We start from the raw sequence: 24,524 nt of genomic DNA on the forward strand, positions 1-24,524 counted from the left end.
AATATACCTTTTTTTTTATTGATTTGCAGTTTTAATAAAATCTTTAGTTAGTGTGTGAATGTGATTATTATTATTATTGGTCAATATTACTAAAACAAAGAACCATCATTTTACAGAAATACGAAAACCAGTGTTTGGCGCTCCCTGTCACTTTGACTAAAATTAAAGTGAAATAAAGAGAGTTAGACATACCATCAATTTCCAATTGTTCTGATATTTCTTACTGTATGGCGTCTTTCTTTTTATCATGTTTATAACCACTGACACTGGCGTCATAAAGAACATTATATTTTTCATCTTTAATAAGTAACTTCTCATTGATGTCCATTTTTCTTATTTCTGTGGTAATTTATGCGTGAACGAAACAGTGACAGTCTGACAGCCTCTCCTTCGACTCTGTATGAGTAATGACGTGTTGTTTACAGAAATAAACCGTCAATTTGAGACAACAAAGGCAGTTCTATCTTTGGAGTAAGGGGGGAGTTTGCGTAGCAGCTACAGGAATATAGAATGGTAATGTACACCTCTTCATGGTGACCCCCCTGCCCAAATGAAATAATACACTTAGACAGTTGTATTGGATTTGTATAAAGGGTTTCGCAGCCTCGCCAACAGTAGTAAACGTAATGCACAAACGTGAGAATCCATTGCACGGCCGGCGTGAGACTCTTAAAATTGTGAAAATTATTATTATTATTATTATTTATTTCTTAGCATACGCCCTTATCCAGGGCGACTTACAATCGTAAGCAAATACATTTCAAGTGTTACAATACAAGCAATACAATAAGAGCAAGAAATACAATAACTTTTGTTCAAGTGTGACAAACCACAATTCAATAATACAGCAGATAATAGTGATTGTTACATCAGGATATGATTAAATAGTGATAGTTACATAAGGATATGATTAAATACAAAATACTACAGGTTAAACACTTGGCAGATTACAGTATTCTGAAGTACAGGATTAAATGCAGTAAGATAGGGGGCAGATAAGAGCAAAATAAAGCACATTTAAATGAAGGGTGATAGTGTCCCAGGATACAAACAGAGGAGTTCTACAGGTGCTGTTTGAAGAGGTGAGTCTTAAGGAGGCGCCGGAATGTGGTCAGGGACTGGGCAGTCCTGACATCTGTAGGAAGGTCATTCCACCACTGCAGAGCAAGGGTGGAGAAGGAGCGGGCTCTGGAGGCAGGGGAGCGTAGCGGAGGTAGAGCCAGTCTTCTAGTGGAGGCGGAGCGGAGAGGTCGAGTGGGGGTGTAGGGAGAGATGAGGGTCTGGAGGTAGCTGGGTGCAGTCTGGTCAAGGCATCTGTAGGCTAGTACAAGAGTCTTGAACTGGATGCGAGCGGTGATCGGGAGCCAGTGGAGCGAGCAGAGTAGTGGAGTAGCGTGGGCGAAGCGAGGCAGAGAGAATGATGATAGTAGAATAGAGTGATCAACAGTGTCAAAGGCAGCAGAGAGGTCGAGGAGAATTAGGACAGAGGAGAGAGAGGCAGCTCGGGCACACTTAAGTGAGTTGGTGACAGACAGGAGGGCGGTTTCAGTGGAGTGAGCAGAGCGGAAGCCAGATTGGAGAGGGTCAAGCAGAGAGTGGTTGGACAGGAAAGCAGAGAGCTGGCGGTGTACAGTCCGCTCGAGGGTTTTGGAGAGGAAGGGTAGGAGGGAGACAGGACGGTAGCTCTGGAGGGAGGTGGGGTCGATGGTAGGTTTTTTGAGGAGGGGAGTGATAGAGGCTTTTTTGAAGGCAGAGGGAAAAAACGGAAAAAAACATGTTTTTCACGGGTAAAATTCATGGCGCAAGTATTTCTGTCGTAGTCATGGTTTAGACCAGCGGTTTTCAACATAGGTAAGTAATAATGGTATAAACTATTTATTTATCTGCTTTGCTTGTTTTTTCTCACAATTTACAGTACCAGAACCACTGGTTAATCAGATCAATTGCTGAAGGTAGGGGATTTTTTTTTTTCAGAATGTAGTGTAACATTAAACTGTCCAGAACAGTCATCACAGTCTTCAAAAATAAATGTAAAATCAATTCTAATTGTACTGATACAGTTATTAAATTGTTGACTAATAAAAAAGAACTGAGCGTTTGTGTAATTCGTAATTTTATTGAACGCAGAGCGCCAGATAAAAGACGAGGGGGTTGACGTAATACACTATACAGGGTATCGTATACGACCTCAAAATCGAAAGGAATAGAAAAATACACACATGATAAAAATAGCCGAAAAATGACCAAACCACCAAAGACAACATTTGCCCGCTTTAATTGCTTTCAAAACAAGTCCAATTTGGCTGGAAAAATGCCAGTCTGGCAGCACCGAACAAGGGGGGAGTAGCCTGAAAGTCGAATTCGAGACACATGCATTACCTATTAAATGTTATCTCAAGTTCAATGAACAAAGAAAACTGAAATTTGCATAATTTGTTAAAGAAAAATCGATATTTTAATTGCCGTTCTGGTACTTTCAGATTTAGGACTACACCACTGCCTGAAATGTTGCAGCAGCATTTTTTAATCCAAATGGCAAACACAAAATGGATACAGGCCTAAAGGAGTGGTGAAGGCAATTTTCAGTTTGCTGGACTCTTCCATGGCTACCTGCCAACCAGATTGGAGATCTGAGAAACTAAAAACTTCAGCTCCACTTAAAGACTCCAGGATGTCATTAACATCTCACTTCTAAATCAGAAATATTTGAATGAATGTTCCAAGTACATTGGCTAAACCATGACCACAACAGAAATACTTTCTAAATCCAGCTAATTGCAATTATTACCATGTTACAGTTTTGCCAAAAGATACAGAAACAGAACAAATCACTGATATCACATTTTATAGATTTAAATAAATAAACCACAACTGTAAAATTATTTGAACTGGCAGGATAAAGTTTATTTGGTGTACCAGAGGCCACTTTAAGTTAGAAAAGAAGGCATTGCCGTGTGAAGTTAAGCAGCTGCTTGTATTTATAGGATTTATGTGCCCTCCTTTAGCCAACATAACAGACATTCAATATTATTCTATGTAATGTATAGTTTGTCTCTGTGTCATTAGAGACTTTAGTTATGTGTTTCATTACAACAAGTAAAGGTTAGTGAGTGATACAAGCCTACTCATATTGAAATAACAAAACATAATACAATGAAAACTGTGGTGTTTTCATTTAAAGCTACAGTTTTATCTTTAACTTTACACATCACTTTGTTGTAGGTCGCAGCCTCCACATCAAATCTGCAGGCATGGTCGGAAGAAGTGGGCCTCAGTCGAAGCAGCCGTTCATGGTGGCTTTCTTCAAGGCAAGTGGAGTGCTGGTTCGATCAGTGAGGGCTGCCAACCATAAAAGAAAAAATCTAAACAAGAACAAAGCTGGTCGTCATCAGGACTCCTCGCGGGTAACCAATGCTGGCGGTAAGGTCAACATTCTTTAACCTTCCTAAACCGTCTTGATATCCAGGCAACATTTGCAAAGTAGATTAGCGTTTGAAAAGGGATAGAATCTTGCACACCAGTACTGCCCAAATACTTAGGGTGGTGTAGAAATGTGTATGTATGTATGGCTTTACACAAAATAGGGTCTTATTTTCAGAAAGATACATATGTCCGTGAGCATTGAATTAAAAATCAAAAGCGATATTTAGAATTGTCTTGCAGTACAGAGTTTAATTACAAAATTACCTTTTTAATAGAATTTCATAAATCTCTATTAGTACTGATCAAGGAGAATATACCCATTGCATTGTATACTCCCACATAGATTAAAAATAATAAAAACAAGTTAATAATAATAATAATAATAATAATAATAATAATAATAATAATAATAATAATAATAATAATAATAATAAATCATCCAGCCTTTAGGGTACAGTCAGTGCACGCAGGCCTGCAAGGAAAGGAAAATGGCATGAATTAGTTATATGAAGCAAGTCAAATAACTTATTGCTGGTTTGCATTTAAATGCACCATTTATACTTTTATTTGTAATTCTTATAAGTGCCCCTCCCAGGTTACCACCCTTTGATTGATTTCCTGTAGTTCTTTCAACTCCCTTTCACGACTGGGTGTAACAAAGCCTGACGAGCAATAGGGCAGTAATCATACGGTGACAAAGCCTGAAAAGCAATGGGGCAGTAATCATACGGTGACAAAGCCTGACGAGCAATAGGGCAGTAATCATACAGTGACAAAGCCTGACAAGCAATAGGGCAGTAATCATACGGTGACAAAGCCTGACGAGCAATAGAGCAGTAATCATACGGTGACAAAGCCTGACAAGCAATAGAGCAGTAATCATACGGTGACCAGATTTCCTGAAACTGGGACAGTACGGAAATATTGAGAATAACTTCCAACGTCCAAGCTATGGGGAAGATCTCAGATTTTTATCTTCACTTTGGCAATGTTTGATCTAATATCATATTGAAAGTGAATGCAGAGACTTGTGGTGATATTCAAAAGTGGAATATTATACTTTCAAAAATGTTTTTTAGGAATTTATGAATAAATGATCTTATTGTCTTTAATGTCATTTCTACACAACAAGTATAGTTATTACATTACACAATACCAATTCAATAATATCAAATTCCAAGATTCTATTTTATTGCTGATTACTGCTGCAAATCTAGTCCCTTTTCTGCCTAAGAAACTGCATCTTCTCTCTTTGATTTCCACTTTTCATCTCACTCTATCTTTATCTCTATGCTATCCTCCAGTGTCCAATCTGCAAACCAGGCCCTTCGTTTATGAAAACATTACATATCTCAATATTTATATTTATTAAATGGTTACTTCATAGAATCCTATTTTATTTTAAAATATTGCATTTCTTACCATTTAATATGGCCTGGTATTTTTTCTATTGCAGTTTCTGCTTGAATCATTAGTGTGCTGTGATTTAACAGTTACTAGGATTTTTTTTCAGCCACTTTATACTATTAAATGATTACTAATTAAAGGTGTTTAAATGTGTTAAATACCCTCTTTTGACTGTGTGCAATAAATGAAGCCCTCTAATCAGCTTTTCTGTTTTGTTTAGAAGCTGCCCTGATTGCAGAAACAGGAATTTCCTTCTGAAATAGTTATTAAGTCTGGTAAATAGTAAACCCTTTAAGTTTCTCTGAATAGTTGTATTTCCAAATTCACACTTTACCATGCTGTAAGCTGACAGGCGTCACTAAAACGGAAAGGAACCTGTTAAAAATGTGTTAGCTGCATGATGAAATATCCTGCCTATTCCATTTTATGGTACCAATCAATGATCATGAGAAAGCGCCTTCTTAACTTCTTTGCTGATCTTGGTTGGAGTTTATTTTTTTCTGAGTCAACGGTATAGGCCGAGATATGGATCAACGTTTAATAAGATTAAATCGTATTCCTGTTCTGATCAAATTAAATGTTGTCACTTCTTTACTTATGAAAGGAATACTATTTAATGTTCCTTAATATAAGCATTAGTCTATTTAAAATGCGCAGAGAAGTTTTCAGATTGTCAGGAGATGCTTTCTCATTATCATTGATTGGTACTGAAAAGCTGCATAGACAAGGCAGGAAATGTCACCATACAATTAACGTTTTTAACAGTTTCCTTTCTGTTTTAAGTGATACCTGTCAGCTTAAAACATGTTAAAGGACATTTGGAAATAAAACTATCTGGAGAAACTTAAAGGGATCCCCAATAATTCGAGCCCTGACATTTGCCTCTTTTTCTGAAGGACAAACATATGTTTTTATCAGTGTTGTTTTTCTTCTATTAAACTAATAGCTGTGATAAAGTAAAATACCTTATGTAACTATCACACCTATGCAACAGATAGCATTCATCTTAAATATGAGTACTCCATTGTCTCTACTTTATTCTTAAACTTTTGAGGGTAAATATACTTCTTCTGTAATACATTTATACTAACAATTCACCAAATTAAAAAGAGATGTATCCTACCTCTAAGGCAGCTTATTAACATATTTAAAGAAAAGTAAAATGAAACGAGGATGTGGTTCTTTTTTTGTAATTGTTTTAAACTATTTGTATCCTATACAGTAGGCCTACTCAACTATCAATGTAAATATATATTTTTAAATAAATTAAATTGGCACCAGGAGACCTGAAACTATTGTATTTCATTATTGCTAAAAACAACATAACATATATACTTAAAGAAATAATAAATGTTCTGAAACTTATACAATATGAATATCACAAATATGAAAATAACTACTTCATAAATTATTTTGTATTATTCATGAGCATATATATTTCTCAGAGGATACCTGTGACAGGATGATAGAGGTTGAGACTCAGAGACAGTGTGAAAGGTTCAAAAATAAAGTTTTTAATATACAAAAAAATACAAAATTAACCGGCACGAGGGCCAAACAAAAAGGTTTTAAACAGAAATAATAGACAATAAGCACAAAACAAAACTTACAAAAATACGGCTTCCAGGCTGGGCATTGCCTTCACTGGTTTGCAAAAACGAAAAAAACAGCATACACAGAAAAACACAGTTGCTTCCTCCCCTTCTAGAACTCTCCCCCAAATGGGAGGCTGAGGCCTCCTTTTATGCCAGTTAAATGCCAATTAATTGGTTGATTGCTCCCACCTGACACAATCAACCTGGGCAGGGAGGAGAATTTAACTCCCCCCCCCCCCTTTGAACCCAAGCCCTCCCCCCAAGAGTCCCAGTATGTCCCTTGGGTGGGCTATTTCAGTGGGCGGGGTTGATGTCGGATCCCCCAAGCTTTCTTCAATAGCGGGGGCCCCGGACCTTCCAAGCACACGAACGCTGGCAGGGAGCCTGGACCCGCCAGCAGGAGAAACGCTGATGGCACCTCTGGTGGCGGAGGCGGGAACAGTGGTCCGTCTCCTTCTGGTGGTGGAGGCGGGAACAGCGGCCCGTCTCCCTCTGGTGGCAGAGGCGGGAACGACGGCCCGTCTCCCTCCGGTGGCAGAGGCGGGAACGGCGGCCCATCTCCCTCTGGTGGTGGAGGCGGGAATGGCGGCCCGTCTCCCTCTCATGGCGGAGGCGGGAACGGCGGCCTGTCTCCCTCTCGTGGCGGAGGCGGGAACGACGGCCCGTCTCCCTCTGGTGGCGGAGGCGGGAACAGCGGCCCGTCTCCTTCTGGAGGCGGGAACGGCGGCCTGTCTCCCTCTGGTGGTGGAGGTGGGAACGGCGGCCCGTCTCCCTCTCGTGGCGGAGGCGGGAACGGCGGCCCGTCTCCCTCTGGTGGACGAGGCAGGAACGGCGACCCCTCAGGAACAGCAGGCGGCGACAGCGGACCCTCAGGAACAGCAGGCGGACCCTCTGGAACAACAGGTGGAGACGGTGGACCCTCAGGAACAGTAGACAGACCCTCTGGGACAGCAGGCGGAGACGGCGGCCACTCCGGCAACAGCAGTTCCAGCTCCTCCAGTGGCAACAGTTCCAGACACTCCGGCATTGGCGGTGGTGGCTGTGGCCATTCTAGCGGTCTCTGAAGTCGGGCTGGCACCTCCTGCCGTCGCAATCGGGTGCGCCTCCTGTGAGCTCCTCTCAGCAGCATGTGCTAGGGCTGCTGAGGGGTTTCAGCCTTCTCCCCTTCTGGCTCTCGGGTCTGTGACTGGTTGCAAATATGAACGTTGACTGTTCAGTAATACTCCAGATTTGCACACGCTGTACAGCTGCTTTTAATGCTACTAGCTGTTCAACCTTCTGTAGTCACATCATGTGCTGTACTGTAATAAGGTAGATATGGTAGTAACACAGCAGCCTGCATGAAAATACAATATTCTGTTACCAGCGTGACGATGCTGTGGTAAAAAAAACGTGACGAAATAAGCATTCCAAGAAAGATTCTGGGGACACTGGGACCAGTGTTCCAAAAGTGGGGCTGTCCCGTCCAAAATGGGATGTCTGGTCACCTGAAGTAATGATAATGTGAGGCTTTATAAATAGAGGACCTAGTATAAGATCTGCTTACTACACTGAAGGCTACTGTTTGAGATTAAGCTTTCACCTCTTAATATATATTTAAACTAGCAAGATATAACAGAACCACAATGTTCCTAACATGTACTTGCTAGCTTGGAGATATATATAAGAAAAACGTGGCATTATCTGTCTAATAGTTCTAATAGTACTTAGTAAAAATAATAATAATACTGGTAACAATGCTGCTAATATACAGTGCTTTACTTTCTTTGAATAGTTTGTAAAGAAGTTTACCCTGCCACTTTTGTATAATTTTACAAATCACAGATCCGTGTCTGATTTTAGAGCCTACGACTTGGCACAAAGATCACTGGCTTAGTAACTGTGTGTCTGTCAGACTCATTTTTTTCAATTTCTGTTACTACATTAAAAGTGGTTCCCCCATTACACAGTACAGGATGTTATGTCTACTACTGCTGTATTTCACTGCCAACTTTCTACATCGGGTCCCTTGTTTTAAATCTGTGCAGTTCTGCTTCTTGTATGAAGAGTACAGTATGATGTAAGCAAAACTCTTGCTAATCTGAGCTCTATAATAAATCCAAAAAATATCTGTTATCTTTGACCATGGGGCTTCAAAAACATAATTAAAGAGCAGGATGACAACAGAAATGACTTCCTACTTCCTGTGTCTATGAGCTAGTGTACCACTCTGTTGTACTGCTGTGTAACACTGTGTTGCCCCTGGGTCACAGCTGGCTCTCAGCAGTTATCAACTCATCCTCTGAGGAATGATGAATGAAATCATGACAAGGTTGTTTGCCTACCCTCCCTATTCACAGCACATTGAAAATGTCTTGTTTCAATCTTTAAACTCTCTAATTGAAAGGCAGTAGATATTGCATATCACAAGGAACATGTGAAAGTTTAAGATAAATGAAATAGAAAAAAATCCTGGTAGTACAAGGCCATGTCCACAGTACATAACCGATCTTGAGAACCATACTCAAATGTTTGAATTAATCCAGCTCAAAGCGTCCACACTAAAGTACCGTTTCATGTTTAGTCAGGCTTAATGCGAATACTAATAAAATAGTCTGGTTACAGTTCCTAGTAGCACAATGGACTGTGGGACTTAATATGACATTATCCCACCATTCACTGTATTTTATGTTTACAACCTGGCAAATATGGAGCCTGTGTTGACGGAAGACATAGCGCTTCTTAGCATGACTGTTATTGCTTTGTTTCTTAAAAATATAAGGTACATAATTCTCCTTGACCGATTTCATCGCTCCTGATATCAATGTGCCTTGATTCCTGCATCTAATAATTCCATGATCCACCATTTTACAACAAGCCTCAGAAATTGTATGTGGTACCGCAGTAATGATAGTCATTCCCAGCTCCTTCAGATGCCTGTTCCGAGTACAGTATTTGTAATGTCCACGCGCCAAAACATACCGGAAAGCATTTTGGGATATTTAGAACCGGACTCGAGACTACCCCCTGAGGTGGTCTCGTCTGGTTCTCGAGTACGGTATTAAACGCTGTGTAGTGTAGACGCTAACCGTATTTAGCACTTTTAAGCCGGTTTAAAGGCATCTAATACAGTTTAAAGGCACGGTGTTGACAGTGCTGTAACTGGAATCAAAGCCATGATTGAAAGAAGAATGTAGTAGTTAACTATGGTTAAGTGAATACAGATGTGAAAATAAGAATTTAATTTAACTCAAAGAGGTTTATGGTTAGTGTATCTTGATTTTTTCAATATTCCCCAAACTCTGACACACTGGACTTGTCAGTGGTAAAAACGAACAACATACTGTAACTACATTTTCCATATAAAATGTGTTATAATTGCATAATTTCAGACACAACTTAAAGTGTTTCTGATTTATGAATTGAAATATACCATCCAAAATAATGTTTTAAAGATTGTATTGCCATACAGATTTAGGCTATTCCAAATACAACCAGAACTGATTGAACAGGAACTTCCCTCAGCATGTCTGTGCAAACATGAGAACTTGTGTTGTTGGTTGGTTTGCAGAACATGTTTATTAAATGTTTGATGCCAGGAGGATGTTTGCCTACATTCCCTTTTGTGTTGTGGTGTTACATTGCTTAAACCTATTGTGGAAGGGTGGTGGGCAATTCACTGACACACAGGAGACTAAACTTTATTTGTAACGCCGCTCAGGCACACTGATTTATTTTTACCCGCAGAGGGCGCTGTTGTCCGTGGCCTGAATACTGCCAACAGTAATCAGGACCACAGGGTTACCAATACGGTAGACAGTCCAGTGCACATACAAGTGCTTAAAATAATAATGAAAGCAAAAAGGCACAAAGAAAAAAGGAAAACAAAACACTCTTAACAAAACTACAAAATAAAGGTGCTCCACTGCAGCGTTTCCCCGACCGTCGCTACCCACACGGTCCAGGTCTCAGTCCTACACTCCACCGTTCCCTCAGACTACGGTCTATACTTTTGGGCCTGCCCATGGTTTCTCCGCTACCCCTATATTTATTTTATTTTATTTTGTTTTGTTTTCATTCTCCTGCTGTTCTCGGTCCGGCAATAGAGCTCCCGCTTGCTTGTTTGTCGTCCTATAGGGGCCGACCTGAGGGAACAACAGAGCGTTATTTTATAGGCCAGCAATCCCCCAAGGCCCGCCTCCCAACCATTCAGAGATAGGGAGAGACCACAGACCCTCGTCCGTGTCATTGCCATGACTGACAGGCGGATCTTACGGGTTGCTGCCCTCTTCCTGCAGAATCATGCATGCGCCAGACAGTCAGCACAGATCTCCCCTGTTACACCCATAAAAAACCTTATAATATTGCCAAGAAAACTACTGTTTGAATTTCTCTTTTTAATGTTGTACAGTATTTAGAGTTATATACTGTTCTTTTGATATGAGATGCTTATATTTTACTTGAAACATAATGAATAAACCAAAATACAGTTATACCACTTACTTTCAAGTTAAGATACCACTCCAAGTGCTTAGAACATCCATGTTGTTGCTAATTTAACAACTAGCAAACCGATAAAATGAACAAACCGATAAAATCTTTAAACCAATTTCAGCTAAAACGTTTCTGCAGAATTCCAATAAACTACACTTGTGGAATTAAAATTGTGTAAACCGATGCTTTAGAAATACATTTAAAAAAAAGGAACAGAAATATAGTTTATTTTCCCTAATATTAATAAAACTATATTTCATTGTTAGTCCTGCTTTACACAATCTCACCCAATCAAACAAATACAGTAAATCAGCAAATAGTATACAGGTAGATCTGATTGATTGAACAATCATATAAAACAATAAAACACATTTACTAAGGTAACTCCTGCAATTTAATATTCATTTTTTTTGTAGTGTTTCCTAAAATCAATTTGTGGTTTAGAGGAGAGGATAAAGGCATCTTACTGTAGAAATGTGGGGCCAGGTGGTTACCCTGCATTTGTCTACTGAGACCAAGAAGTTTAGTTTTATTCAAATGTTATGATTACCGGGAAGTTTTGTGGTATTTATCTGCTATTGTTACTGACTTTAACATTGAAAGCATTGTATAATATGATTTTGCTTTTTTTTTTTACCATCCATCAGATTACAACACCAGTGAAAAAAAGCAAGCCTGTAAGAAGCATGAACTCTATGTAAGCTTTCGTGACCTTGGCTGGCAGGTAAGCGACATTCATGTAACTTTCTTCTGTGATTAAGTTGTGAATAACATCTTCTTTATACTGTACACCACCTAGAAGTTTGCATTATTTCAACACATACAACAGGTACATTCTATGGCACCACTATGTATTTTATCATGTGTTTTCATTTTAAAAATGTACCTCAGTAGTTTTAGCATGAAAGGTCATCTGTAATGAAAACCACATGACTTTTATTTTCTTTAGGTTTATGTTTCTGGGGGTGATAATGTGGTGCACGGGGCGCTAGATACATGACAGCCTGTTGAAGTGTCTTCTCACGAATGGTTTTTATTTGTTATACTAAGTGAAATAAACTTTTAATGACACAAGCTGAAACATCTGCCCACTTGACTTTTATATAGTTTTGCTTTCTTAACATACTAATTCTGATCCAAAATGAAGTAGTAATAATTCTGATTTTCTAGGTGACAAAGATCAGGATTTCTCAATCTAGTGTTTCTAAATATAATGTATTCTGTTTTTTCAATTCTTTTAGGACTGGATTATCGCACCCGAGGGCTATGCTGCTTTCTACTGTGATGGAGAATGTTCCTTCCCCCTCAATGCTCATATGAATGCTACTAACCATGCTATAGTGCAGACCCTGGTATGTGATGTTTTGCTATTTAGTTTTCACTTAAGTTTTGATTGAACACAAAATTGTTTGACGGATGCGTAATGTGAAGAAGTTTGCCATCAGCTCATCAGCATCTTCTGTAAAAAATCTTTTTTTTCTTTTGGGTCGGTAAGCATTCTTGGTTATGTAAAGCAATTTAGTATGCTCTCTGGTAATGTTGCGCTTTAAAATCATTGTATATATGGTAATCGAAACCGAAACCTAAGATACTGAAATGCTGCACCTCATAATAAAATGTTTATAATAAAAGGTCTATTGGCCTGGAGCTTTAGTGAAATGCATTTTGATTGGAGAGTCATCCATGATATTGATCCTATGAATATTTCACTACAGTTAATATTTTTTTTAATTTATATTTGGGTTTATAAACATTTTGTACAATTTAGTATGATTTCTGGTAAGCTTGTACTTGTGATCGTCGAAGCTGCCAACAGAAGAAAAAGAAAAAAAAACCTCACTTGTCTGGCTTTCTGTCTATCTAATGGTGATTTAAAACAGCTTAAAATGGGCATCTAACATCACCTTTACATCATCATTCATATATGAATGATTTCTAGTGGCACCGTAGCGGAAGGGATCAAAAGATATTAAAGGGAATGCTTTTTTTAAACAGTACTTTGAATAATGAAATCACATTTCTCTAACGAAAAACTGCCCTCAAAGACACCAAAAATCTATAAGCAGTTTGACCAAACATGCACCACAAGTCGTATATATAAGCCTTGTTCAGCAATGCAATAGATACTGTGTGCAATTTATTAATGTCTTCTGAATGAAAAGTGGTCTGTTGCAATCTATAACTCATGACATTGTGAACCCTGAAGCTTCCTGGAACTGACTATGAGATTTCTGTTGATTAGTAACCCACCCTAAGAACTACTTCTGTGTTCAACTTGAATGTATGTTGTTTGCTAAAGTGAACATTTGCCACATTAAGGAAAGTCAGTACTTAGAATGAACTGAAGAGAAGGCAAAATGCAACTTTATCCCTTAAACTAATTAAAATAATAGACACATTAATAAAAACTTTTGTTTACCAGCTGACAATTCCCGGATAATAAACAGTGAACAAGCTTCCAAAAGTGACTATATAACATACTTTGCAATAAATGCAAATTAATTATATGAAGCAGAATTTTATTATTTTTTCTTATTCTTATGTCTTCTTATTTTTTTACAGGTTCATTTGATGTTCCCAGACAATGTACCAAAGCCTTGCTGTGCACCAACCAAACTGAATGCTATCTCAGTGCTGTACTTTGATGACAGTTCAAACGTGATCTTAAAAAAATACAGGAATATGGTTGTACGGTCATGTGGATGTCATTAAAAGGGGAGGGCTGCTTTTGGAATGGCTGTTATCAGCTCTCAAGATGTCTGCTATTACTGGAAAAGAATATCAACGTTATACCTATTTAATCTTTGGTTTTATGTACAGTATTATGTATATAGTAGTTCCCTGTACGTGTTATTTATTTATTTTTATTTGGTGATAATATTCTTTTCTATAATGTTTAAATGTAAAACAGATAAAACCTTGACAATTGGAAAACACTTGGTAAATGATTTGATTGATTTAATATTTTAATTACAACTTTTGAAGTGATTAGTTTAATCCTATAATTAATATTTCTAAATCTACAGCTGGCCATTACACTGTTTATAATTTAGAACACCACATGCTCTCTCATTAATCCTAAAAGGCATGAACTCCTTTTAATGCAGCTAATGCAGCTAACATATAAAAATAAAGGTTTTTTGTTTTTTTTTATTGAACTGACTCAGTATAAGGGGCTTAAGGTAAACAAACCCCTTATTTATATTTTGTTAAATATATTTTGAGAAACAAGTACCATAACATGGTGCTTAGTCTATAAACGTTTAGTTAACTATTCAATAAAGTATTCATTTTACCAAGAGTATCTTTATTTAAAAAATAATCAGTATAAAACAATACAAAGTAATAGATAAGAAAATATTGATCTTTATGTTTCATGTGTTTTGGCCTTCATATTCTGAAATATCTGCATGCATGTAGTGTTCTGGATTGAAAAATACAATGCAAAACAAATAGCCCAATCCTTTCTTGGCATTGTATGGAAATATAAAAGACACAGCGCCTGACAGATTTGTTATTAGCTTTCAAATTATACTGAAATGCTTTTAAGATTTGAGGAAATAAAAACATGCCTAATATATAAGGATTAGTACCTTGTCGTTTGCTAAATGTATCACCTTTGTGTAGTACGTTCATCCTTCATTTTATTGTATTATTAAAATTGACGTTGGTATTTGAGTAATATATTTTTAAATAAAGATGTACCGTTGTTATTTTTTGAGGTGTGTGTTTATGTTTTATTAAAGCTAAATTATATACATTTTTTGTGTAATCTACAGTTACAGCTTACGAACAAAGGAACTTTTCCAGTAATCTTTGTGTTTCCGGAAAAAATAAGATTCCGATAGGGAGTTTTCGACTAGAATATTAAAGTACAGTATCTTGATGAAAATTGTAACCGTTGTTGTTATGTAAACATAATTTTTTGATACGTCCTTGTATGCAACAAGCAATGTTTATTTTGCCAAGGAGAAATACTTACAACAATAGATGTGGCTATGGCTTGGCTTTCTTGCAAACATAAAAATAAGTCTGACCTTTTTGGCGCCCTGTGGCTTGTTTTGCATGAAGTTTAGGAACTCTAAATCCTCTCTCCATTGTCGTGAGAATATTGCGAGGATAGTTGCGAGGATATTACATAGCATATTACATATTTGATTACACAAAAAAGCCTTATATATGAGCTACTAGTAGAAGAAAACGCATCTTGTTTTTTTTAAATGCTGAGGCTTGACAAGTGTTAAAAGTCAGACTGCTATTTGCATATTAAATAGAAGGATCCTAATTAATTATGCAATGTTTGTAACAGCAAAATTCTACAGTAAATGTATTCTGTTTGAAATTGTTGCCAATTTTGTTGCCTTGTTTTTAGCTAATGTTAACCCCTTGCGGTCCTATGTCGGACCAGGTCCGACATTACAATTTTCCCTTTCCGATCCGATTTCGGACCCTGTTCGACATCATCAAAGAGACGTAAAACACAGATCTATAGTCGTTTTTTCTCTGGAAAAAGCTGAGAAAACCATTCAATGGCCGAGTGAGAGCAATAGGAGCCGAGAGAAGCTGAAAAAAAGGGGCGGATCTGAGCAATACACATAGCCCCAGCACCACAGAGATAACACGGCCATAAACAAACAAGATAGTTTCTTCCACATCCAGCACTCAAAGAATATCACTGATATTTGCAGAGCTTTTTGAGATGTTATAGTAATAAAATAATGACTTGGATCGCATTATTGAGGAGTTTGGTGATAAAACGAGTGACCAGGAGATGATTTATCAGTATGCATTACTATGAAGAGGTATGTGAAAAATACAGCAAACAAGGGGTGGGGCGGGGCAGGAGATGCAGTACTGAGTGTCCTGTTGATATGCAGGGCCTTTTACACCTGTTTTACTGTTAAAAAAATACTTTTAAACAGCGCCTCTAAAATAAACTGCACGCGTGAAAATAAATTGGACCTGACTCGCCTGAGACACCTGAATAAATGGACCGCAAAGGGTTAACAGATCCCTGCTTGAGTTGCCCTGTAATAACTGCACACAGCAGCTTCTGTGCTGTTGCTAGGCAGTCGTCAACCACTTCTCTGAGCATGGCACCGGCAAACTTTAAATGTGTTAATTGTTAGTAATGTTAAACTACTGTAACGTTGAAATTTGTTTTCTATTGTTTTGGTCAGATTACAATATGTGCACTATTCAGATTATTTTATGAATGTTATTGTAGCCTTTAACAGATAAGGAAGGAAACAAAGGCAATTATCATCTTCAGCTCTAAACCTGCCATGTACTATCTGTGGTAGAGGACCGGCTTTATGGTTAATATTTAAATAAACATGGACATTTTTAAAAACCAAGTACAATCTGGACATTTTTTGTGTCACCCACACCACTCGCCACCTGACACAAGCTCTGTCCCAGTGTACCTTAGTTTTAATTGGAAGAGATACGCACTGTGACGTTGCTGCTCAACTGCATTTGGTACAAGTTTCATTAATTCAGTAAATAAAAGGAAAAACCTGTGCTTACGGAAATAAAGAGTATTGAACGAAGAAATCTCACCTTGGATGTTACTTGTACTCTTCGTAACTTTACCAGCTTACAATATTATGCTGTCTGCTTGTAGTACAAATGCGCATTTGCCTTTCATTCTTGGGAGTGTAAGAGCAGGGGCCAGTGACATTTTGGACCCTGTGTATTCGAATAGGAAACTATTAAAAATTCCCATCCCTACTTCTCATGGTAAAGAGCTGCGCAAATTGACTAAAATTAAGTTTTTTGTTTTGTTTTGCATGGTAACACAGTCGAAAGCTGTACCATATGTTCATTAGACTTCAGCAGTGAAGATCCTGATTGTGACGTAACTCTGCAACTTTCTACAATAACTAAACAGAGTACCTCATGATAAAAGTAGTTTGTTTTGTACAGTGTTTTATTTTGCTTTTATACATTTGTTGTATGTGACCCCATCAGCCACCATTGCTGTTAGAGTCACATTGTTTTTTTGTGCATTTCCTGTAAATAAATCTTGCACACCTGAGCAGTGTTATCACATCTGTGTGTCTCCCTATCTGTCAGTGGATAACCTACCCTCTTTTACATGCACATATTTGCCAAGTGGGGGAATACAGTAACAAATAAAAACATATTAGCAATATAAAAACTATATAAAAATTTCATTTTTTGATCAAAAAGCGCACACTGCCCTCAACCTCTCCAATGCATGCTTTGTAAGCTTTCAGAAAATGTTGGTATTTTGGACAGCCCCTAATATACAAGGAGAACAGTCTAGATTCCCTGGGAACTATCAAAACATATCTAGCAGGAATACAACACCATTAACGCCTAGTGTGCATTCCCTGCCCTCCTCTCTCTTCTATCCCTGCTGTTTGCCTTTTGTTTAGGGGAATGGCAAAAAGTTTCCCTCCTCCCTCTTCCTCCCGTCTACCTATCACTTCAGATATATACTCTATTGCCTCATATCAATTCTGCACCAAGGTTGTTTTTCTCCTTTTGATGATCTAGTCATGGAATCCCTTTTTCTGCATTCTTTGGTTTTCTTCATTGTTCTGAGTTTGCTGTCCCCTCTCCCTCAAGTTTTCCATCTCTGGGTCTCCATTCCTGCAACCTCTCTCTCATTCCTGACTCTCACTATCTAATTTACCTTCACATTTCTAAAACAGATCAGCTACGTCAGGGGCAGATCATTCAGCTGTGGAAACTCAACTCTCCTCTTTACCTTTATTCCTTTTTATCCTGCTATCTTTCCCATCAAACCCCTCTAACCCATCCGTTCCTCTCTTTATTAACTAACAATTCTCTCATAACAATAAACTGTTTTTCTACTCATCTTTCCTCACTCATTTCTAAAGCTGGTATTCCTCCCCAATTCGATTCCCCCATTCATTCCTTATAACTGCATCAACATCAGCAGCTAAAGTTAAGATCAGCCAGTTTTTGGGCGTTGGTCGTCATCTGCAGTGGATTCTTACATTCGCTCTGCTCTCCCCATTATTCTTTCTGCTCAACAAATTATAGCTAGCATGCCCGGAGTGGGGGCTATCTCTCTGTCAGGACCACCAGATGTTTCCTTCCAGTTCCTCTCCGCCAAGCGGTTAGATTAGTCTAAAATATACAGTACTGTGCAAAAGTTTTAGGCAGGTGTGAAAAAATGCTGTAAAGTAAGAATGCTTTAAAAAATAGACATGTTAATAGTTTATATTTATCAATTAACAAAATGCAAAGTGAGTGAACAGAAGACAAATCTACATCAAATCAATATTTGGTGTAACCACCCTTTGCCTTCAAAACAGCATCAATTCTTCTAAGTACACTTGCACACAGTTTTTGAAGGAACTCGGCAGGTTTTGAAGGCAAAGGGTGGTCACACCAAATATGGATTTGATTTAGATTTTTCTTCTGTTCACTCACTTTGCATTTAGTTAATTGATAAATATAATCTATTAACATGTCTATTTTTTAAAGCATTCTTACTTTACAGCATTTTTTCACACCTGCCTAAAACTTTTGCACAGTACTGTATATTGTAATTAATCACTAACTTTCTTTTCTAACTAACATTTTTCTTTCTTTTTTGCATTGGTGGCCAGTTGCGGGGAGCCTGGGGTTCTCTTTTAGGGGCAAATGAAGCTCACTTCCCAACCTTAGAGGCTGACTACGTCGCCTCGCCCTCCGAGAGGAAGGTTCCCGCTGGCCAGAGGGGACCCTTGGCCAAATAACTTGACTATATTTCGTTTTCCATTCTCATGCTAATCTATTCATTTGCACACCTGCCGGTCTCCCCCTTCGGAGAGCAAAGCTTGCTCCCAACTTTCGAGCTAGTCATTTGACTCAGCCTATCGAAGGTGGCTCTTATAGCTGGGGGGGGGGGGGGGGGGGGACGGACCCCTGGCCTTCTATATGTGCTTATTTCTTATTCTCTTTTCCAGCGTTTTGGTTCTCCCTGCATAGATTGCAAGGCTCTCCATGTGGCATCGGAGCGTCAGCCGAGTCTGACCTCTCTCGACTAGACGACTCAGTAAGCCAGGGAGACCTTGGTTTGTCCTTCTATCCTTCCTTAGTTTCCCCTTGGGGGAAGCCCGTCGCTTCCTGGCCTTGGAGGTCGATTGATTCAGCCTCACCTCCGCGACGGTGGTTTTCCGAGTAGTCAAGTGGAAACCCCTATTCTATTACTAAGTCACAAGCACTTTGTCCTTATTTTAGTAGGCCTGGCTCCTGCCGCTTGAAATCTTCTTTATGTCAGCAATCTTGTCAGGAAAAAAACATAAATTATGGTATTTATGTGAGTGGCGGAAGAAGACCAAATTCACTCTTTTTTTATCACTGCGTCCACCCATCACATAAATACCGTAAATCCTGTATACTATACTCTATTTATCTAGTATCTTCTAAGTCTAAAAGATTGTGGGTCAGTAGAAATTAGTGTCTACAGCTTCCTTAGCAGGAAGAAGTTTCCTAATGAGCATTTTTGTGAATAGGAGCCACAGTATATTTTTGAACAACTTACTTTTAGTTCACTTGCATGTTAAAAGCAGCAGCAGGTTTATTTTGTCGAGCTGCAGTCTTTCACGTTTTCCTAATTCAGATATGATTTGTTATTGTTTAAATTCTCTGCATGTTTTACGCACATTTACAGTGTAACTTTCTGAGAGTGAAAAATGCCTGACAAGCATGATATAAACACCAGGGTCCACCCAGGGAGACTTGTACATCTGTCTCCAGCTGTGTGGTTACTTCAATAGGGGACTGACTCATTTCACTTTATTATTATTATTATTATTTATTTCTTAGCAGACGCCCTTATCCAGGGCGACTTACAATCGCAAGCAAATACAAATACATTCAAGTGTTACAATATAAGTCATACAATAAGAACAGGAAATACAATAATTCTCAAGTGTGACAAACCACAATTCAATAATACAGCAGATAATAGTGAAAGTTACATCAGGACAGAGTATCTCATTATTTTTATTCTAATGTGGAAGTCAAAGGTGGTTTATAAAAGGTCAGAAAAGGGCACTGGATTTCAATGCTTAGAAACAGGAAAATGTATACATAGCAAATGTAACAATGTGGCAAGATGTTTAAACATTAGCGTAGGGCCAATGAATGGGGAGTGACCAGCAGTTGTAAATAAACCAGGTTTACGACTTAATTAGATTGGCTGAAGAAAGTACTGTTTTGTAGTTAAGCATACTCAACTGTTAGTACAGTTTACTGCTGACTACAATTAAATCTAATTTACCGTTTTCTCTCCTATATTTGTTTATCTTCCTTAATTTTTCTTTTTGTATTTTACATAAGCCCTGTGAAAATTGTTTTGAACACAGACAAAATAAATCAAAGCAAATAAAAATGAGATGTAAATATATCACAAAAATTGTCAACGTAATAATAATATTATAATAATATATTTATTTTGTATAGCGTCTTTCATTAAAATAAATCCCAAACTGCTTTACATTTTTTTTAAAAGACATAAAATACATAAAAATACATAAATATACATCAAACAATACAATAAAAACTATACAGAGCAGTAAGCCAATGAATAAAAATGGGTCTTGAGGCGCAATTTAAGCATAGGCTGGGACCAAATCAAATCTTTGACAACCCACTAATCACACTTAACAAAACTGTATTAAATAGTGTTTCCTTTTTATGAGTAGAAGAAATAAGATACTTACAAAAAAAGAAAAAGCTATTAAATACAGTTTTGTTAAGTGCGATTAGCGGGTTGTCAAAGTTTTGGTTTGGTCCGGGCCAAAGACTCTGAGTCCCTGATTACCCTTGGAAGGGAGTTCCAGAGACGAGGGGCCAAAGAGCAAAAGGCACGATCTCCCATAGTTCTTAATTTTGTACTTGGCCCGGAAGTGAGTTAATTTTTAGCTGACCACAAGTTGCGTTGGGGAATGTAGCAGCAAAGCACTGTTTTATTAAAGGTCTTCCAAGCAAAATGGTAATACAAACCAATAAAACCAATATACTTACCATAGGCAACTCACAAGATTAAAATACCCATTAGTAATTTATCCACATCCTTAAAATAAAAAGGGCCATTATACATTTTTAAGGATCTTGTTTAACTCATGCTGCACAGTATGCACATAAAAAAAGGCTTTTAACAAAGATAACAAACATCCGGCTTTAGCAAATTGCCACTTTTCTAGGATTGGTTTAGTCTTATTACAGTATATTTCCCGCGTATATGGTGATGGGAGTCCTTTTAATTTCATTTGTTTTGCTACAGTGCGTTCTATATGTATTTGAGAATGGGTGTATACATTTATAATGTATAAAAGCAGTTATTGTTTTAAGAATAATAATTACCACAATATCACTAACAGTACATACCATTAAACATGACAGACTACAAATTCCTTTTAATAAAAACGGTATTAACTGTTAGAGCAGTATGTAAGTACTGTGCTTTTATATTTGTTTCCTTTCTATAAAGCGTACTATTGTAAATAATACTATGTCAATCCATTTATTTATAGTATAAAATTATCAAACAGAGTCATTTTTCTCTCAATAAAAAAACTCAGTGTCATGGTACAATGTTAATATTGAATGGTTGAGGTTCTCATAAGTCTAAATTTACTCATAAATTTAAGAATTTCTGTCTTTTCTTGTTAGCCTTCCACCCACTTTCTTTTCCTTCATCACCAGTGATTCGATGATAAGAGGCTCAATAACATTTAATTGTTTCACAGCATTTCTTCCCTTAGATCCTCTTACTTAATAAACGCTGTCTCTTGTTGCTTAGAATCCTTTTGTGTTTAGGCCTTTATTTTCTTCACAGGGAAATTGGGCTATCAGTTACTTGGAGTTAGCTTATATTATATCTACCATCATTTTTTTTTAACTGTCCCTTGATCTTCTATTATGTTTGAAATCATTCTGAGTGTTTTTTATTTAAATTACTTAAATGTGTTTGTTTGGTTTTTTTTCATCTTGATATTTTGTAAGCTTTCAGAAAATGTTAGTATTTTGGACCAGCCAACATGTCTTTATAAAAGTAGGAACCAGTACCAACTAATGAATAGGTACAAAGGATAATGTTTTTTTTGTATTACTGGCAATACACAGCTGTGCACATGATAGAGAAGGCACTTTGAGTAATCTAGGTAAAATAATATTCTTGATAAAAAATCTTGTAGATGCCCAGGACATAAAAAAGTGTGCAGGATAAATCTAACTCGCAATTCTGTGTCTTTTCTAACACCACATTCATATTATTGGCTCAATCATTTAAACAAGTCAGCCCCTCTTCTCCATGGGGAAAGAAACGCTACTTGCTGAGCGGAAACAGAAATGGCTCCTTCAAAAGCAGCTTGCTGAAGGTAAACAGAAATAATATTCTTGATAAACTGCTTCCACTGTTTCAGGACATAGATACATGCAGGAATAGATACAGTACGGTATATGTCCTCATAGCAGCAAAAAAAAAAAAAAAAAAAATGTCATTACCGTCCACAAATCTTAGGATTCTCTATGCATTTACTGTTGGAACCTGCTCCCCCCCCCCCCAGCTCTCCTTCATTTTGCTATAGCTTCTAGAACCAGTGCTTACTCTGCTGCTTTCCTCTTCTATAACATAACTGAAGCTCCAGGAAGCATGTTTAATAAATTGTCATCTTCAGCTCTCTTCCTGCATTCTCGCGTCTCCTACGCATTCGGCTGGTGTGCCTTCACAACCTTGTGCAAGCAAGATTGTATCTACCCGACACCCTTCAGGCAGGATTTCTTTCCTTGCTCACTTAAAAGATAATTTATGATATTCAACTGAAATTCATCAATTTCGCAATCTCATCACATCCGTGTAATCTCATCTCTGCTTTAATATAGGAAAGCTAAATACATCTACCCGCTGCTTCTTAGGTTAAAGATCATCCTTCCCTCTGGTGTGTTTATTCAGGACAAGCTGGCCCACTGCTCGCTGCAGTATTGTGAAATACTAGTCTGCAAATGCTTTTAAGCCATAAGTGTTTAGATTTTTTTTAGACAGATTTATTTTTGCCTTTTGTTATTGATATAGCTTTTATCAATATATATTTTACAGTAAACCCTTTGGTAATACTCACAAACTATGCCATGCAGACCATGAAGCGATTCCTTTTTTCAGTACTAGTGAATGAGAGAGGTACCTTCAATAAGTTAGTAGTAAGCAGTAGTTCCTTTTTTATTTTTTATATTTTACAAGAAAAGGGCTTGTAACCAGGAGGTCCCCGGTTCAAATCCCGGCTCACTCACTGACTCACTGTGTGACCCTGAGCAAGTCACTTAACCTCCTTGTGCTTGTCTTTCAGGTGAGACGTTATTGTAAATGACTGCAGCTGATGCATAGTTTTCACACCCTAGTCTCTGTAAGTCACCTTGGATAATAAAAAAGTGCTACTAAATCACAGCCTAGAAACAATAATCAATACATCAGTCAACACAGATTGCATAAAGAGTAAGTGGACTCAAATTAAATGTTCACTGTTCCCTTTGCTTTGTGTGCTTTTTTAGTGGTTCTGTTGCTTAAACATTGTGATTTTATTTGTTGGCATCTGCAGTAAATAAAGGTGCTTATAGGTTACTATGGGTTTAGGAGCTGCTCTTCAGTTCTAGTTTCCTCATAGAAATAAGCAATCTAGGCTAGATCAGCCAAAATGTCTTCATATTAGCAAACACCAGCACCATCTAGAGCACACAAGTGCCAGCAAAACTAAAGGGACTTGCTACAAAGTGGCAGATTACCAGATGGCTCTTACTTCTAAAAAGGCACTCTTGCCAACATTATATATTTTTATGGCGGCAACTACTGTAGAAATGAAGAGCGGCTCCGGAACTCAGATGAAAGCAGCTTAACAGAGACCAGTAAAAAAAAAAAGCAAAGAAAACCACACCCAGTATTTGAATAATTTCAATAAGGACTACTCAGAACGAATGCAAACATCAGGGAAAGGGGCAATAACTAGTATCTATTTAAACATGAGAAAAAACAAAGCAGAGAAAATAAATACAGATCTCTACTGTATCTTAAGAATTATACGTCTGGTTTCACAGACCCCGATTAGTATATAGACATATAATGGGCTTATCTAAGTCTAGTCAATTTAATTGATAAAATCATGTTAAAAGAGATCACATCCTCTTTGATTAAAATTAAAAAGCTGTTACGCTTCCAAATCCCATGTACTACTTGAATGCTTCATTTGCTGAGGCTGATATCTATTTAAGATAAAAAAAGGCAATGTGTTTTATATCAGTAACATGGCCACTCACATTGTTATCGTTACAACTAACACCCTATTCATACGGAAAAGAAACAACTGATGTTTTAACCCTTAACTGACACATTTACAGGAATATGACTTGATGGGCTCTCTACATACTGTTTACATTTAAATGTTCTACACACAGCAAATGCTGTGGCTGTGTTTACAATGGGAAAAAATGGTACGCTCCAAAAACTGTGACTTCAAATTAAAAACATTTATTATAGTCTGTCATCAAAAAGACAATAGAGCTTGCAAAACTCTTCTTAATTTGTTTGTACTTTGACATGTCATCCTATAGATATGTTATTAGCATATTATACAATAAACCAGTGTA

General features: G+C 37.6%; 1 protein-coding gene across 1 annotated transcript in view; it reads left to right on the plus strand.

Annotated features, from left to right (window-relative positions):
* bmp5 (bone morphogenetic protein 5) overlaps positions 1-16,255 on the plus strand; it is a 34,838-nt gene extending 18,583 nt beyond the window's left edge. The window contains exons 4-7 of the mRNA XM_034017342.3: positions 3,223-3,420; positions 11,546-11,622; positions 12,140-12,250; positions 13,461-16,255. Coding sequence (XP_033873233.1) covers positions 3,223-3,420; positions 11,546-11,622; positions 12,140-12,250; positions 13,461-13,610 — 536 coding nt within the window. The 3' untranslated portion in view covers positions 13,611-16,255. The remainder of the gene's footprint in view (positions 1-3,222; positions 3,421-11,545; positions 11,623-12,139; positions 12,251-13,460) is intronic.
* Positions 16,256-24,524: the final 8,269 nt, after the last annotated feature.

This window comes from Acipenser ruthenus, chromosome 6 (genome assembly GCF_902713425.1).
Source record: "Acipenser ruthenus chromosome 6, fAciRut3.2 maternal haplotype, whole genome shotgun sequence".
Classification (NCBI taxonomy): domain Eukaryota; kingdom Metazoa; phylum Chordata; class Actinopteri; order Acipenseriformes; family Acipenseridae; genus Acipenser; species Acipenser ruthenus.